We start from the raw sequence: 17,964 nt of genomic DNA, 5'->3' as shown, positions 1-17,964 counted from the left end.
TAATAGCCTTTGATATCATTGGAGAAAATACAATGTTTACTATCTGAAGCAACAGTAAATACCAGTGTAGATCATTTGGACAAACTAAGTCTCCAAAGATAAGTGGTAGATTGCGAAGTAAACACTAGGACTGGATAACATTTAGTCATTAGAGTCCTCTCCTAACTTCACTGCAGGAGGTTTGTTGTTTTGCTCCATGTAACCATAGTTAAAGCTCTTTATTCTGCTGTCTATTTCATTTGATGTTGTGTACTTGTCTATCAAGTGCAGTATTAGCAGTTATGTCATATTGTGCCAATCCCTCCAAGATATCATGCATAATATTGACAGAGAAGTTTTCACATGTATTGAAGTACTGCAAGGAGTTGAGAATGCAAGAACGTTTAACACCCATGTCACGCCCTGACCTTAGATATCTCTGTTTTTCTATATATTTTGATTAGGTCAGGGTGTGACTAGGGTGGGTACTCTAGTTTTTGTATGTCTAGGGTTTTTGTATGTCTAAGGTTTTTGTATGTCTATGTTGGCCTGATATGGTTCCCAATCAGAGACAGCTGTTTATTGTTGTCTCTGATTGGGGATCATATTTAGGTAGCCATTTTCTTCATTTGTGTTGTGGGATCTTGTCTGTGTATAGTTGTTTTAGTGCACATCAGTAGCGTCACGTTTCATTTGTTGTTTTGTTAGGTGAGTTTCAGTTCATTAAAATTATGTGGAACTCTACTCACGTTGCGCCTTGGTCTCATCATTATGACGAACGTGACAACCCATCACAGAGGGAAGACTGGGATTCATCTTTTTTTTGGCAGTGTTCTGCATGAAGTGCTCGAGTTCGCATAACTATCTTGGGTGAATCTTCAAATTCAGTCTGAAAGTCCTCTTTCTCAGCAAGACAAAAACGGCAACAATATCTGGCACTGAATGATTCAACAAAACCAAGTAAACAGTGAAGACCAAGGTTGTCACCTGTAACTTGGACAATAGTTCCATACGCTGGTTGATCATACAAGGGGAGCATAATTCCATCCCTCAAGTACTTTAATATCCTGCACAATTGGATCAAGTATTTTAGAAAAACCATATTTTTTAACGTCTTGGGCATGAAATAAAGCAACCAAATGAATATTAAACAGAAATGAGTTGAACTTGAGAAAAATTCCATAAGGTGAAATAGATTGCTCCTAATTTATGTATTTCCCGTTTTGATCCAAGAGGATTTGCAGTTTAAAAATCATAGAAAAGCTGTATCTGAATTGCATGCTTCTGTTTTGAAAATAGAGCATGGCTCTTGAACAGATCTCCATCACATAAGTCAACGTTTACTTGAACTGGAATCAGTTTGCATCATCTCCTTTATATTAGGGTGTTTGTAAATAAACACATGTTTTCAAAATTGGGATGTAAACAAATTTATCAGTAACAACAATTTGATCATAGCCTTCAGTAGTCCGATTGCGTTGTGTATCAAATCTTGAACCAAGAACGTATTCAACTGGGTCTACCCTTCCCCACTTTTCTGTAAAGTACTGCCTTCTCTTACTTTCAGAATTTAATACACCAAAAGGATTACATTTTTTCTAAACACTGATCAATTTTACTTGTCTCCTGTATAGACACACTTCACAGCTTCTTTAGCTTGAATATCATCAACTATCTCTTCCATGGAAATGACCAATGAGTTAATGGTGGTTTCACCTACACCTGCCACTTTAAGTTCAGCTATGGTTGCAGCGCGGCTGTCTACAAGACTCTTATTGACAAGGACTGAGTCAGAAGGGGAACTTGTTGATGGCAAGTCATCAAAATGACTTACTGTGTCACGATCGTTATAAGGAGTGGACCAAGATGCAGCGTGGTATGTTTCCATCCTTTTATTTGGAAGAGAAACTTAAACAAAAACAATAAAGCGAACAAACGAACCGTGAAGCTCAGAGTAGTGCTCACAGGCAACTATACCTAGACAAGATCCCACAAAGCACAATGGGGAAATTGCTACCTAAATATGATCCCCAATCAGAGACAACGATAAACACCTGCCTCTGATTGGGAACATAGACATATAATGCCCCTTGATAACCCACCCTTAAATCACACCCCGACCTAACCAACATAGAGAATAAACAGCTCTCTATGGTCAGGGCGTGACATACTGCTACATATTCAGATGTAGAGGGGCCTTCACCATGATCAGAACAAGTTCTATGTGCTTTATAAAGATGCTTTCTGAACCCAGAAAAAGTGCCATAAACTTGTGGACAACCAGCCTGACCGCATTTAAGACGAAGTGTCTTTCCTGGACAAAGTCCGTGGACCAACTTCAAGTGTTTTGTCAAGTAATTAGCATTTGCCTGGGGGCTTTTGCAAGAAAAACTCAACATTTTAGATGTATGATATGAAAAAGTTTGTGCGAAATGAAAAAGGTTATTTCCTATGCTGCGATTTAAAATATCTTCATATTAATTTTCATCCTTAAAACTACAGATGCGCCCATAGATGAGGATTTGCTCATTCAACAGGTCTGACCCTCGCAGTGCATAACTGGGCTTTTATACCACCAGAGTTTACATGAACAGAGTTTTACATTTACTTCTTGAACTGCACTGTTGGTTAAGGGCTTGTAAGTCAGCATTTCACGGTAAGGTCTACATTTGTTGTATTCGGCGCATGTGCCAAATAACATTTGATTTGATTTGAGACGCAACACACATTTCTTCTGATCTTCAGAAGCACAACAAATCAAAACCAGCCCGCCTCTCGTGATCCTACCCAGCCCTCTCTCCACCAGTTTGGATAACTCAAATGGATTCCTCAAGATTGGTAATTCGATCAGCTGCTCCTCATTTACAAACCTAAATCCTACAAAATACGAATTGATATTCTCATAACTGTACTCTATGGCTCAAATCAAATTCTATCAAAGTTTATTTGTCACGTGCACCGAATATAACAGGTGTAGACTTTACAGTGAAATGCTTACTTACAGGCTCTAACCAACAGTGCAATTTCTAAGTATAAATAAATAAATAAATAAAAGGTATTAGGTGAACAATAGGTAAGTAAAGAAATAGAAACAACAGTAAAAAGACAGTGAAAAATAACAGTAGAGAGGCTATATACAGTAGCGAGGCTATATACAGGCACAGGTTAGTCGGGCTGATTGAGGTAGTATGTACATGCAGATATGGTTAAAGTGACTATGCATATATGATCACTATGCATATATGATCAACAGAGAGTAGCAATAGCGTAAAAGAGGGGTTGGCGGGTGGTGGGTGGCGGGATACAATGCAGATAGCCCGGGTAGCCAATGTGCGGGGGCACCGGTTGGTCGGGCTAATTGAAGTAGTATGTACATGAATGTATGGTTAAAGTGACTATGCATTTATGATAAACAGAGAGTAGCAGCAGTGTAAAAAAAGGGATTGGGGGGGGCACACAATGCAAATTGTCCGGGTAGCCATTTGATTACCTGTTCAGGAGTCTTATGGCTTGGGGGTAAAAACAGTTGAGAATCCTTTTTGTCCTAGACTTGGCACTCTGGTACTGCTTGCCATGCGGTAGTAGAGAGAACAGTCTATGACTGGGGTGGCTGGGGTCTTTGACCATTTTTAGGGCCTTCCTCTGACACCCCCTGGTGTAGAGGTCCTGGATGGCAGGCAGCTTAGCCCCAGTGATGTACTGGGCCGTACGCACTACCATTTGTAGTGCCTTGCGGTCAGAGGCCGAGCAATTGCTGTACCAGGCAGTGATGCAACCAGTCAGGATGCTCTCGATGTTGCAGCTGTAGAACCTTTTGAGGATCTGAGGACAGATGCCAAATCCTTTTAGTTTCCTGAGGGGGAATAGGCTTTCGAACCAGGATCCCTAGTGGCACAGCTAGCACTGCGATGCAGTGCCTTAGACCACAATGATTCATTTAAGATTGACTTTGAGTGTCTCTAGTGGTAATTTCCACGACACTGTTTAAAAATTTCCACGACACAATCATAAGTGGTTTATTGAGGTCACTCCCACACTATAGATTAAATGAATGACTAAACAGAGGTTATCCTCATAGAGGACAGTCCTGTGTGCTTAGTAAATTCTCCTTTTAAAGAGATTCTCCTGTACGTTTGTATACTTTTTAGCCAGTAGTTATGAAAGTAGTGCTCACGAGCCAAAAGTGGGCCCTGAAAATTGCTTGCTATGTCACATATGTGCAGATATGTGCTCCCTCTCTTGTTCTGCTTTGTGTGCATCTTGCTAGCTGTTAGTCAAATGGCGAGGGGCTGAAACTCATTGGCTGAAACTCTAATTGCTAGGGGGCTGGCCCATGTGGGGGAAAATGGTGCTTCACATCTTCCAGAAAACAGTTGCTTTCAAACTAGGGACTTTGTGGCCAATTGAGGTACAACAGTAATTCTGCTCATAGATTATACATGTATGAAATACACATTGAAACATCCAGCCCAAAGCAGGAGGTTTTATAAATACTTCCTAATTGCCAATGTTCTGGAGCATGTCTAAGAGGATTGTAGCATGATCCTAACTAAACCAGGTCTGTTAAAAGCAGTCTAGTAAGGTACGACTTACTAAGGCACTGCATCGTAGTGCTAGCTGTGCCACTAGAGATTCTGGGTTCGAATCCAGGCTCTGTCGCAGCAGGCCGCAACCGTGAGACCCATGGGGCAGCGCACAATTGGCCCAGCGTCGTACAGGTTAGGGGAGGGTTTGGCCGGCAGGGATGTCCTTGTCCCATCGCGCACTAGCGACTCCTGTGGTGGGCCGGGCGCAGTGCACGCTGACACGATTGCCAGGTGTACAGTGTTTCCTCTGACACATTGGTGCGGCTGGCTTCCGGGTTAAGTGGGCATTGTGTCAAGAAGCAGTGCGGCTTGGTTGGGTTGTGTTTCGGAGGACGCACGGTTTTCGACCTTCACTTCTCCCGGTCGGTACGGGAGTTGCAGCGATGAGAGGGAGAAAAAAAACTGGTAAAAAAAGTATAAAATAAAAATAGTAAGGTACGACTTCTCCGATTTGACTGATAGGAATTTACTTCAGCTATCTGTTCTGTTGAAAAATGCTTTTAGACAACGAGTAAATAAAAGACATCCTATACTTCCATTAGTTAATACAGACCATTTATTAAAGTACAAAGACCTCATATTGTCATATTAGGGGTGGGGTTGGGTTACTTGATATTGCATACGCACATTTCCTGGCACTCACTGTGCACAATATCATCACAAACATCTATACATCTTCTTATTGATTACTGCATTGTTGGGTTCATGGCTTACAAGAAAGGCGTTTCACTGTACTTGTGCACATGACATTAAAACTTGAAACTCTAAACTGCGTGCACATATTGATATCATAACAACCATGACAAACTGTTGAACAAAACGAGGAGTCACGAGGAATAATCATAAAATGCTTAAATTTACCATAGCATTATTATATACTGAACAAAAAAATAAATGCAAGTTGATTTTTTTTTACAGTTACAGTTTAAATAAATAAATGACGCCCTAATCTATGGATTTCACATGACTGGGGAGGGGTGTAGCCATGGATGGATCTTGGAGGGCATTGTCCCACCAACTTGGGAGCCAGGCCCAGCCAATCAGAATGAGTTTTTCCCCCCACAAAAGGTCTTTATTACAGACATTTGTCATGATCAAAGGTGGTCCAACCAGTGCCCGCCGTTTAGTTTTGGCCTGCCCTGCTGTGTTCAGTGGTAGGTGAAGTACATTCTCTTCTTGGTTGTACTGAGGAGCTGCAGCAGGTTGTGTTTTTGCTGTCTAACAGAGTGGGACATGGGCCTTGAGTTGACAGGTGGAGTTGTAGCGGTTTTTGCAGAAGGGGCATTTGCTGGGTCTCTCCCTGGCAAGAGTGACATGTCTCTGTAGGCCAGCTTTCAGAGCAAATGCTTCGCCACAGTGGCATTTGTTAAACGTGGTGTTACATTTTGAACAGTGTTCTCCCGCTGGTGGGTCGGGATCCAATGGTGCGTGCGCTGCTGTAAAGTCCTACTGAGTCGCTGCTTACAGCTGAGATGTAGCTGGAGGCATTGTTTTGATTATCTGGAGGGTCACAGGGAATGTCTAAACACTTTAGCTGGGTCACAGCACCAAAATATTTTAGTTCCACTAGTTTAGAGTCACTCTCTGTTCTCCACAGTCTGGGTTTTGGGAAGAGACAAGGACTGAAGTGGGTCCTCCTGATCCCATTCACTTTTCACACAGCGAGAAATGCACATTAACTCTTTGGTATTAGCCTATTGACCTTGAAGCTGCACTTCCTCAGGGCTGGTCTTGAGTTCCTTCTGTTCCTCTTTAATCTGTGTCGGTTCTGGGTCCTCCTGCCCCAGACTGGAGCACCTTCATGCTCACAGTGCTGCTGCTCAGGGGGAACCTCCTCTTCAGAGACAGGGAGAGAGAGCTGCTGGGAGTCAGGAGGGAAGAAGAGAAGCTAGCTAGCTAAAGCCTTTAGGCATGCCTAAGTAGCTACAAGGTTTTCACGAGACAACTAGTAAGCTATTTAACCATGCATAGTGAAAGTTCAACTTGAAAGTTCCTGAAAAGTTAATCGATGTTAGCCCGCCCGAAACAGTGAATTAATTGAGTAGGTAATATCTACATACGATATACAAATATTTGTGGACACTCCTTCAAATTAGTGGATTTGGCTATTTCAGCCACACCCGTTGCTAAAAGGAGTATAAAATCAAGCACACAACCATGTAATCTCCATAGACAAACATTGGCAGTAGAATGGCCTTACTGAAGAGCTCAGTGACTTTCAAGGTGGCACTGTCATAGGATGCCACCTTTCCAACAAGTAAGTTCATAAAATTTCTGCCCTGCTAGAGCTGCCTCGGTCAACTGTAAGCGCTGTTATTGCGAAGTTGAAACGACTAGGAGCAACAACGGCTCAACCGCGAAGTGGTAGGCCACACAAGCTCACAGAATGGGACTGCCGAATGCTGAAGCGTTCACTACCAAGTTACAAACTGCCTCAGGAAGCAACGTCAGCACAATACCTGTTAGTCGGGAGCTTCATGAAATGGGTTTCCATGGGGCGAGCAGCTGCAAATAAGCCTAAAATCACCATGCGCAATGCCAAGCGTCAGCTGGAGTGATGAATCACACTTCACCATCTGGCAGTCTGATGGATTAATCTGGGTTTGGTGGATGCCAGGAGAACGCTACCTGCCCCAATGCATAGTGCCAACTGTAAAGTTTGGTGGAGGAGGAATAATGGTGTCATGACTCTCCTGTGAGGATCCAATGATCAGGTTACAATGGATCAACATCCACCAGACCTCTCTCACCTGCAGAGGGGAGGAGGGATTGGTGTGGGGGTTTTATGACACCTCATGCCCGGTCGTAAATTGTAAATCTCTAGAGGGGCAAACTTTCTCTCTCTACCCTTTAGTATTGAGATTGGAATCTCTTTGTTACAGACGTTTTGCCGCACAAAAACTCGAACTTCCAACAGTGAATACGGGGACAATATTTTTAACATCCAAATGTAGGGGATGATGAGAGATGGAATATGGGAAATTAATGTCTATTTTGTAATGTCATTAAAAATGGTATAAAAATGACGTAACAAAAATATTGTAACTTGAAGAGTTTTCACACTGTGTATGTCAGGTTTCCATCCTTTACATTGTGTAGGAAATACCAGGGATGAAGAGAATATTTTTTGTTAAATTTTCTATCAAGATCATAGTTTTGATGATACTTTGCCCAGTAAGTAGCCACGCCCGAGGGAGCTCAGAGAGCATGTCAGCATAACGGAAACACCCCCTTTTTACACGAGCATATAAAGGATGAGTTGAGAATTAACATACCAGGCCAGAAGGACTCTAGCTGCAGCTTAGGTCTCCATTGGTTACGACCCTGACGCTTCGAACACACAGACTGAGTCATTGCATCAATGCTGCATAACATTTTGCGCAGCTACGCAACTATACTGAATGCAGGTATCTACACACGTGTTGCAGACGATCACATGCAATTTATTTTTCATTTTTTTCACCTTTATTTATCAGTTACTTATTTAGATGACCCAAACCCGAAAGGGTGCAATTGATGCAGAGAGGGAGGTTGATATATACAGACCGTCATCAGGTAACAGTTGTTGGTTCTCATCAATATCTTCACGGCTGCCAGTTGGAGATCCTTCCTGACAAGAACCTTCACTAGAACTTTCACTAGAACCCTGACCTGAAAAAAGAACAGCAAAACAGTCCAACCCCATCACCTACACAGTTTACTTGTTAGACCGAGTCAAAACCAATGTCACAAAAAAAACGTAATGAGGTAATCATATTAAACATTACCTGAGTCAAGAGGAGAGGGGTTGTCTCTGGTCTTCCCTGAAAAAGAGCTTGTGATAATCTTATTATGCTTATATTATTACAAATAATTGTCACGCCCTGACCATAGTAAGCTGTTCTTTCTCTGTGTTGGTTGGGGCGTGATAGTGACTAGGGTGGTCATCTAGGTTTTTGTATGTCTATGTTGGCCTGATATGGTTCCCAATCAGAGACAGCTGTTTATCGTTGTCTCTAATTGGGGATCATATTTAGGTAGCCCTTTTCCCCATTGTTAGTTGTGGGATCTTGTCTACATTGAGTTGCCTGAGTGCATACCAGTAGCGTTTCGTTTGTTCTTTATTGTTTTGTTTGGTGAGTTTCTCTTTATCAAAATATGTGGAACTCTATGCACGCTGCGCCTTGGTCTACTCATTACGACGAGCGTGACAATAATAAAGAAAATGATGACATCATATTACTGTCATGTCTCTCTATCTTTCTCCACTGTAATCCTTTCTCTCTATCGGATATTAAAGTCAGAAATGTGCTTAAAAAATATATATATTTTTATATGTATAAAAAAGATAAGTCAACTGACGTTGAAATTAAACAAAGTTTTGGCTTTTCCCAGTCATTGTATTCTGCCACAATAATTCTCCTCTATGAGGCTCTTGTGTGGGAACATGACAACATTTATCAGCAAGTTGTTTTGATCTTGAAGGAGGATCTTATCCTTGTCGATCTTCATACTAAAGCTGAAAGTATGTGAAGTACACCTAGGAAGTATGTGAAGAACACCTAGGTTCATTGTGTCAAACAGCATGCTTGTTATTCTTCAGTGTTTTACTTCCTTGACAAACCTGTTCTGGATCAGAACTACAGTAACTCCTCTGTCTGTCCTGTTTATGACTAATGTACCACGTGATTTATGATAAGTGATAAAAGCAACTTTTGCAATGAAAACAAAAATGTGTTATTTCTAAATGGTTCCTCGTGCATTCTTTGGGTAAACCCCACAGTCTTTTTTCACCTAAACGTTACCTAATAGTATCACCATACATACTCAGCTATAATCAACTACATTGGCCTTGTTATGTTCAAAAGTTTAAAAAAAAATAATAAGAATATCTATCCTAAATAATTTCTGTGTCAAATTCGCAGGTGAGCCACACAGTGCGACGACAGTGAACCTGGGCTCTCCTGACAGGTGAAGTCCCATCTTTCCTCATGGAACATGGTCAAACTAGTTTGGTTGCTTGTGTTAACTGCAGCTAGGCCTATATGCATAATCTTAACTTTATTCATTGGTATCCTTCATTGTTATAATGACTCAAAAGCATAACAAGGGTCCAATCTTTATTGGACCAGTCAAATGTGGCATGCAGTGTTGAACACATAAGGGATACTGAGGCGTTCACATTGGTTCATAAAGGAGTCTTTTATTAAAGCAGTACTTTATACTTTCCCCGAAAAATTCAAACAAAACATATTTAAAAAGCAGTTCAGTGCATGTGTGTTTATGTGTGTGCAACGATTTAAATGATTGGTTTCTAGTTTAAAATAAACAATCTACAATAGAAATAGAATAAGGTTCCAATACCAATACATTTAAATGGCCAAAATATAGGCGATTTACAAATCAATTTGAAAAGGAATTCTATTATGATATTCGAAAGATCAAAACGTTCATTAATAAGTATTCAAATCCAAGCCGATCAAAACGGTCAATTCTTGGGAATGTACACATCCAGATTGACAGTATTTGTTGACAAACAGAATCACATGTTGTTTGCTAGATTTAGATGCGTTGTCAGTCACTCCTCAATGTCTGAGAGAATAGAGAGAGAAAGTCATTATGGGAATGACTGCTTGCTCTTTATACTCAGGGCTATAGCTGCATGAACAGTAGAAATGCTAATAACAATAATACAATCATTTAGATAACTAAGAATTACACCTAAATAGTAATGGTGCAGATAGTATTACATATCCATGTAGACTCATGATGCTGATATTTGTAAAAGGATGTTGGGATGTTTGCAGTGGTGTAAAGTACTTAAGTAAAAATACTTTAAAGTACTACTTAAGTAGTTTTTTTGTTATCTGAACATTACTTTGCTATTTATATTTTTGCCAACTTTTACTTTTACTTCACTACATTCCTAAAGAAAAAATATATAGATTTTTTGTACTCGTTACATTTTGACAGGAAATGGACCAATTCACACACTTATCAAGAGAACATCTCTGGTCATCCCCACTGCCTCTGATCTGGCAGACTCACGAAACACAATAACAAGAAAATTGTGCTGTCTGGTTTGCTTGATATAAGAAATTTGAAATGGTTTATACTTTTACTTTTGATACTTAAGTACATTTTAGAAATTCCATTTACTTTTGATACTTAAGTATATTTAAACCCAAATACTTTTAGACTTTTACTCAAGTAGTATTTTACTGGGGGACTCACTTTTACTTGAGTCATTTTCTATTAAGGTATATTTACTTTTACTCAAGTATGACAATTGAGTACTTTTTCTACCACTGGGTGTTTGGGGATGTTACTTAATATATGGTTTGTACTGTTGATGAACATGTGCCAGTTGCCTAGTTGTATGCATGGTGGTATGGCTGGAGGAACCAAATCCTTTAAGTGCTCAGATACATAATAGTACTTTCAACAACAACTAACACCAGAAAAATGTGTAACTTTCAAGAATGAGATTGGGGGGCCATGATTGTACTACATTATATATATATTTTAAGGATAAATTATATTACCTCCATTAGCCAGCATTGCCTCCCTCTCAAGACGTTCGTTGCTGCCTTGACCTGGAACAGCAGAACTAACATCAGCACTTCTACAGTTTCAACTGCATTCACTGTGTACTTAAGAAATATACAATAAAATAACTGACAATACTTTTTAATAACATTACCAGAGTCAGAGGAAGTGCTGCTAGCGTCATCCTTTTTCACTGGGAAAAGATAATAGAATCACTCTTTAGTTAGATACAGATATACAGCCTTCAGTGATGATCATTGGTCCTCTATAGGCATGCATATTCCCAAATAAAATTCTATGAATTAACGGAAAAATCATCATAGCAATGTAATTCACTCTCTGATTTGACTGAATCGAAACTACCCACCTAGTACATAGAAGATTTGACTTTAATTTCACGTCAGTGTCACAATAATCCTACTCGGTACAGATAATTCATTAGTTAGAATTAATTGGTCATGTTGTCCCCCACTATGTTCAGTGTCTAATTGCTAGTTATTCTTTAGACTGTTCCACAGTCCCATCATTTTACAAGTTTATATACCACATGATTTGTGATAAAGGTTATTAAAGCAAAGTTTGCATCAAAAAGCAAACATGACAGAATTACAACTAAATAATAAATAGTAATAGTGCAGTTAGTATTACAAGTCAATGTAGTCTCATGATGCTGATATTTGTCCAAGGATGTTGGGGTGTTTGGGGATGTTAGTTAATATATGGTTTGTACTGTTGATGGACATGTGCCAGTGGCCTAGTTGGATACATGGTGGTATGGCTGGAGGAACCAAATCCTTTAAGTGCTCAGATACATAATAGTACTTACAACAACAACTAACACCAGAAAAATGTGTAACTTACAAAAATGAGATTGGGAGGCCATGATTGTACTACATTATATATTGTTTTATACATTTTCTCAAGGATAAATTGTTACCTCCATTAGCCAGCATTGCCTCCCTCTCAAGACGTTCGTTGCTGCCTTGACCTGGAACAGCAGAACTAACATCAGCACTTCCACAGTTTCAACTGCATTCACTATGTACTTAAGAAATATACAATAAAATAACTGACAATACTTTTGAATAACATTACCAGAGTCAGAGGAAGTGCTGCTAGCGTCATCCTTTATGACTGGGAAAATAAAATATAATTACTCTTTACTTATATACAGTATTCAGTGATGATAATTGGTCCTCTATAGCCATGCATATTCCCACTTAAAATTTGATTAATTAACTGAAAAAACCTCATAGCAAACAATGGGCAATTTCCAATACATTCATTCAATTCACTTCCTGATTTGACAGAATTTAAAACTACCCGCCTAGTACATAGAAGATGTGACTTTACATTTCACGTCAGTGTCATAATAATCCTACTCAGTACAGATAATTCATTAGTTAGAATGAATGTGTCATGTTGTCCCCCACTATGTTCAGTGTCTAATTGCTAGCTTTTCTTTAGGTGTTCCCTTCCTTGAGAAACATTTTCTTGACTATGATTCACAGTCCCTTCATTTTACAAGTCTATATACCACATGATTTGTGATAAAGGTTATTAAAGCAAAGTTTGCATCAAAAAGCAAACCTGACAGAATTACAACTAAATAATAAATAGTAATAGTGCAGTTAGTATTACAAGTCAATGTAGTCTCATGATGCTGATATTTGTCCAAGGATGTTGGGGTGTTTGGGGATGTTGGTTAATATATGGTTTGTACTGTTGATGGACATGTGCCAGTGGCCTAGTTGTATACATGGTGGTATGGCTGGAGGAACCAAATCCTTTAAGTGCTCAGATACATAATAGTACTTACAACAACAACTAACACCAGAAAAATGTGTAACTTACAAAAATGAGATTAGGAGGCTGTGATTGTACTACATTATATATTTTTTTATACATTTTCTCAAGGATAAATTGTTACCTCCATTAGTCAGCATTGCCTCCCTCTCAAGACGTTCGTTGCTGCCTTGAACTGGAACAGCAGAACTAACATCAGCACTTCTACAGTTTCAACTGCATTCACTGTGTACTTAATAAATATACAATAAAATAACTGACAATACTTTTTAATAACATTACCAGAGTCAGAGGAAGTGCTGCTAGCGTCATCCTTTTTCACTGGGAAAAGATAATATAACCACTCTTTAATTAGATACAGATATACAGCCTTCAGTGATGATCATTGGTCCTCTATAGGTATGCATATTCCCAAATAAAATTCTATGAATTAACGGAAAAATCATCATAGCAATGTAATTCACTCTCTGATTTGACTGAATCGAAACTACCCACCTAGTACATAGAAGATTTGACTTTAATTTCACGTCAGTGTCACAATAATCCTACTCAGTACAGATAATTCATGAGTTAGAATTCATTTGTCATGTTGTCCCACACTATGTTCAGTGTCTAATTGCTAGTTATTCTTTAGACTGTTCCACAGTCCCATCATTTTACAAGTCTATATACCACATGATTTGTGATAAAGGTGATTAAAGCAACCGTTGCAACAAAAAGAAAACATGACAGACCTTGCTGTATTGTTAAAGTAACCTTTGATAACTTCATGAAGGCGTTTTTTACAATACCAGAAGTCAATCATTCTTAATTGCAATTATAATCTACACTCCGTTGCATGAAAGAAATTGGAGCCTTATCTGCTTTTAACAACTGTAACATGACCTCCACTCTACAACTATGAGTTTTGTAAGTCTTACCAGGCATGTTCAAAACAGCTGCTCCATTTCCATTGCCTGAAAGTAACAGAGTCATGTGAACAGAATAACTTTGCAAGTACATGGTTGATGTTGTGCTATATACTAATCGGTATTGTCCAGAACAACAAGTAGACAATAAGAAGTCAAACTATTCATCTGTATGTGATTAATAAAAATGATTGATGTGTAAAAACAAGGATTAGAGGGCTGTCATTAATTTAATTATCACAAGACATAATTAAATCACAACAATTAACACCATCATTATACATATCCCTACCAGATCTTTGGTATTGCTGTGCTACTGCTACACATGTAATTGTTCTACGAAGGATAAAAAACATGACATTGTATCAACGGTACCATTTAGAGGTGCCTGGATCCCAGTAGGTGGTAGAGCTCCTTTTTTACCAGGAACTAAAACAATGGAGCAAGATGTTAACGCCAAATATGACAGCTTTTTATTAAATGAGTATCTGAAACAGTGGAAGAAACAGTGGAAACACCGTGGTAGGAAAAAAATATATACAACACTTCTCTTTTTTTGACCTCCTGACTTGAGATTTACTAAAAGTCATGCCCTGATGTCGAAAAAGGTTTCGACATGCCTAAATTACCATAATCGCTTTAGTTTATCTCACAAAACAATACAAATAAGAAAAATAACTGTAAAAATACTGTATGAAATTCATTCACAATGTGAGAAACTTACATATTTTGCCTCTCTTCCAAAGAACCAACAGTGAGCTAACCCCGGTGAGCAGGAGGACCACCGCAACAACCACACCAATGATAACACCTGTTACTTGGGTACAATCACAGCATTTCCCATCTGCAAGGAAGACAATATAAGAGGACATACTCAGCATTAACAATAACATACTGTACATTGAGCTTGAAAAACAGTTGTCACATTTTAATAATCTGCATTCATGACCTGTTAACAGACTCAGAAACGTCTGATTTTACCACAATTGATAACCATGCTAATAACTGGTTTGTTGAAAATACATACAGTACCGGTATATTGAATATAAGGACTACTTTACCCCATTTTACCACAATTGGTTCCTTCAATGCTCTATGGCTGACAGAGCATTCATAAGTTTCCTTATCTGCCTCTGGGATCTGCACACTCATCCTGATCTGGTAGGTGTCATCATCATTGGGTAGGGCTTCTGTAGACTGCACTCCATCATGTTTGGTTAATGGAACACCATTCTTCTTAATATGCATTTCTACATCTTTGGGATAGAAACCTGTGGCCATGCAGGTCAGTCTGACATGTCCTGCAGTTTTGGCCTTTTTAGCAAATGCATAGACCTTTGGAGGGGCTAAAGAGGGAATAAACAGAGAACATTAATATTATTTCTGATCTCACATGTACAAATGGTTGTTTTTGTTAACCATTTGTTAGGCTATACTATTTAGGTCCATAAGTACTCACAATCAGGATTGCAGTCAGTCCGTGTCTATAGACTGCTTTAGAAGCAATATCTATCTAAAAATAAAATGTATCTGAACTATCTGAGTTGTAAAAAGATCCTTTGAGTTATCCATAGTTAAGCTACACTATGTGAGGTTTAGAACACTATTCAAAAAGTACTCACAATCATCCATTCTCAAATGCTTCTTCCCATATTCCATGAATTTGGAAAGCCAGTCCACACACTCCTTCTCCAGGTATCCCTTGGTGTACTGGTTGAGGATCTGCACCCCGTCCCACTTCCGCTTAGTCGGCAGAGCTTGATCAACTGGGGCCACCCACTGCATAGTGGCATCATCAAAGGCCAGGAAGTCGTCACCATCATAGCTGTATTGGTCGGTGCCCTTTATGAAATTCAATGTGCCGTCAATCTGCTGTTCAATCTCACAGCCATGTTTCCACTGAAGAATATGGACATCTGAGAGGAAAAACAAGTAGAATAGGAGAGGGAATGACTCACCTATGTTATGGTCAAGTCTTGGAGTTTTAGTAAAATATCTACAGTAAGCTATGTAGAGTGACACAAATGCTGTGTTGTTTCTCACCGGTGTTGTTGTGCCTCATGCGATCCATCAAGATGTTGACGTTGACTTTGAACCACTGCTCCTTGCTCTTGCGTGACTGAGTACCTTTTTCCCAGTAGTCTGCTGGCAGCTTCTCCTTCATCCAGTCCTGTTTGGGAATCTTCTTCTTTGACACACTGTCATAGTAATCGATCTGTTGGTTGTTCATCAGACCCATGGCAGTGAACTCATGGATACCAGGCAATTCTACTGGCCTTGACAGGGCAGTGTAGATGTAATTCAGCGACCATTTCTCTAATGGTCACAAAAAGTGAAAGATGAGTTAGTCGTGACTCCTGAGTAGAGATGCTTCTTCAAAGACCAAAAGAATTGGGGATGATTTTTTAAGGAATATCAAATTAATTAGAATAGTAAATGAAGGGATGATGGTGATAAAATGTACCTCAATCAATCTGTTACATTTTTTATATTATTTGTATTTAAAAAATCATAAAATTTTTGTTCACCTCTTAGCCTACAATGGTTATTGAAAGAGACCAAACTAAAAAAACTGATCCTGGATCAAAGAAATTGTACGCTAGGCTAGTCGGCACCATAGCATTTCCAACCAATCAAACTGTCCTTTTCTGTTGCCAGGTGAGATAGTTTTCACAGGTGTACAGTCAGGTACAGTCAATGGAACTTGGCAGCAAGAGGCAAAACATAAACATTGTAGCCTAATTATCAATACAGTTTTAATAACTAAATAAAAATGTTGGGACGTTGTAGTTATTAAGTAAGTAATTATTATTTTTGACAGTTTGCAAACATTTTCAACAGAACAATAAATAACTTAACCTACAATTTTCATGATACAATAATTGAACATGAATCGTCAAAATGTACCTCTATAATAATAATTTCTCGATATACTTTTTCCCCCTAGGTCTATAGCAACTCAGCCAAAAAACATTTTACTTTCACCTTTAGCAACAAGACAGAGAAATAAATGTTCTTACCGCTGTCCACCGTCGAAAGTGTCGCAAAAAGGAACAAAAGTACGACGACATACATTTTGAACGCACACATGAATGTTAAATGCCCCGAAAATAATAATAATATGCCTATCCTAAATAAAGTCTGTGTCAAATTCGAAGGTGTGCCCCATAGTGTGCCACATAGTAGAGTACCTTGGCTTTCGCAACCAGGAGAGCTATAGTCTTTCCTCATGGAACGTGGTCAAACAAGTTTGGTTGGTTATGTAAACTGTAACTGAAGCTAGGTCTACTTCATGCAGTATATATAGACGTACCTTTATTCATTGCTATCTTTCATTATTATAATGACTCAAACGCATAACAGGGGTCCAATAATTATTGGAAGAGTAAAATGTGGCATGCATTGTTGAACACTTACTGTAAGGGCTACTGTGGCGTTCACATTGGTTCATAAAGGAGTCCTTTATTAAAGCAATGATTTATACTTACCAAATATATATTTAAATAAGTGTTGTCTGTGTGTATGTGTAGTGGTTGAAATGATTGGGCTCTCGGTTAAAATAAACAACCATAACACATTACGGTTCCAATACCAATAAATCTGTCACGAAGAAGAAGAAGAAATCTATGAAAAACACAATGTTCATTTTCTATATCTAAAATGTGATTCACAAAAATGTTATTCAAGTGAAAATACATTTCTTTTGGCACATTTTATTCTCACAAGGCCTCACAAGCCTATCTGAGCAGAATGGTAAATGCTTGGAAGTGAATACATCCAGATTCACAGTATTTGTTGATTAACAAAACAGAATCACACGTTCTTTGGTTTGGATGCGCTGTCAGTCACTTTAATGTCTGAGAGAAAAGAGCAATAAAGTCATTATGGGAATGACTGCTTGCTCTTTATACTCAGGGTTATAGCTGCACTAACAGTAGGATTTCTAATAACAATAATACAATCATTTAGATAACTCTATGAATTACAATAGAAGTTTAATATTACCAGAGTCGTGGGTGGACAAGGACCCATTTCATGAACCTAAAGAAATAAATAGTAGTGGTGTGTTATTGTTACATGTCCATGTAGTCTCTTGATGTTGATATTTGTTGGGGTGTTTGGGGATGTTGGTTAATATATGGTTTTAGTGTCAATGC

General features: G+C 38.8%; 2 protein-coding genes across 2 annotated transcripts in view; both read right to left on the bottom strand.

The window, feature by feature from the left end:
* LOC129819757 (major histocompatibility complex class I-related gene protein-like) overlaps positions 1-17,964 on the bottom strand; it is a 46,675-nt gene that overhangs the window by 9,888 nt on the left and 18,823 nt on the right. The window lies entirely within an intron of this gene.
* On the bottom strand, positions 5,714-16,999 carry LOC129819446 (major histocompatibility complex class I-related gene protein-like). The gene is made up of 15 exons (XM_055875765.1): positions 16,828-16,999; positions 15,851-16,123; positions 15,430-15,723; positions 14,869-15,153; positions 14,532-14,651; positions 14,183-14,236; positions 13,820-13,855; positions 13,182-13,220; positions 13,000-13,074; positions 12,189-12,227; positions 12,031-12,081; positions 11,248-11,286; positions 11,090-11,140; positions 6,268-6,401; positions 5,714-5,896 (listed from the first exon to the last, which is right to left on the bottom strand). Exons 1-15 carry the CDS (start codon positions 16,895-16,897, stop codon positions 5,714-5,716), a joined length of 1,743 nt encoding a protein of 580 aa, XP_055731740.1. The 5' UTR covers positions 16,898-16,999.

This window comes from Salvelinus fontinalis, chromosome 22 (assembly GCF_029448725.1).
Source record: "Salvelinus fontinalis isolate EN_2023a chromosome 22, ASM2944872v1, whole genome shotgun sequence".
Classification (NCBI taxonomy): Eukaryota; Metazoa; Chordata; class Actinopteri; order Salmoniformes; family Salmonidae; genus Salvelinus; species Salvelinus fontinalis.
The sequence above is the reverse complement of the archived record's forward strand: the minus strand, read 5'-3'. Positions and strand labels throughout refer to the sequence as shown.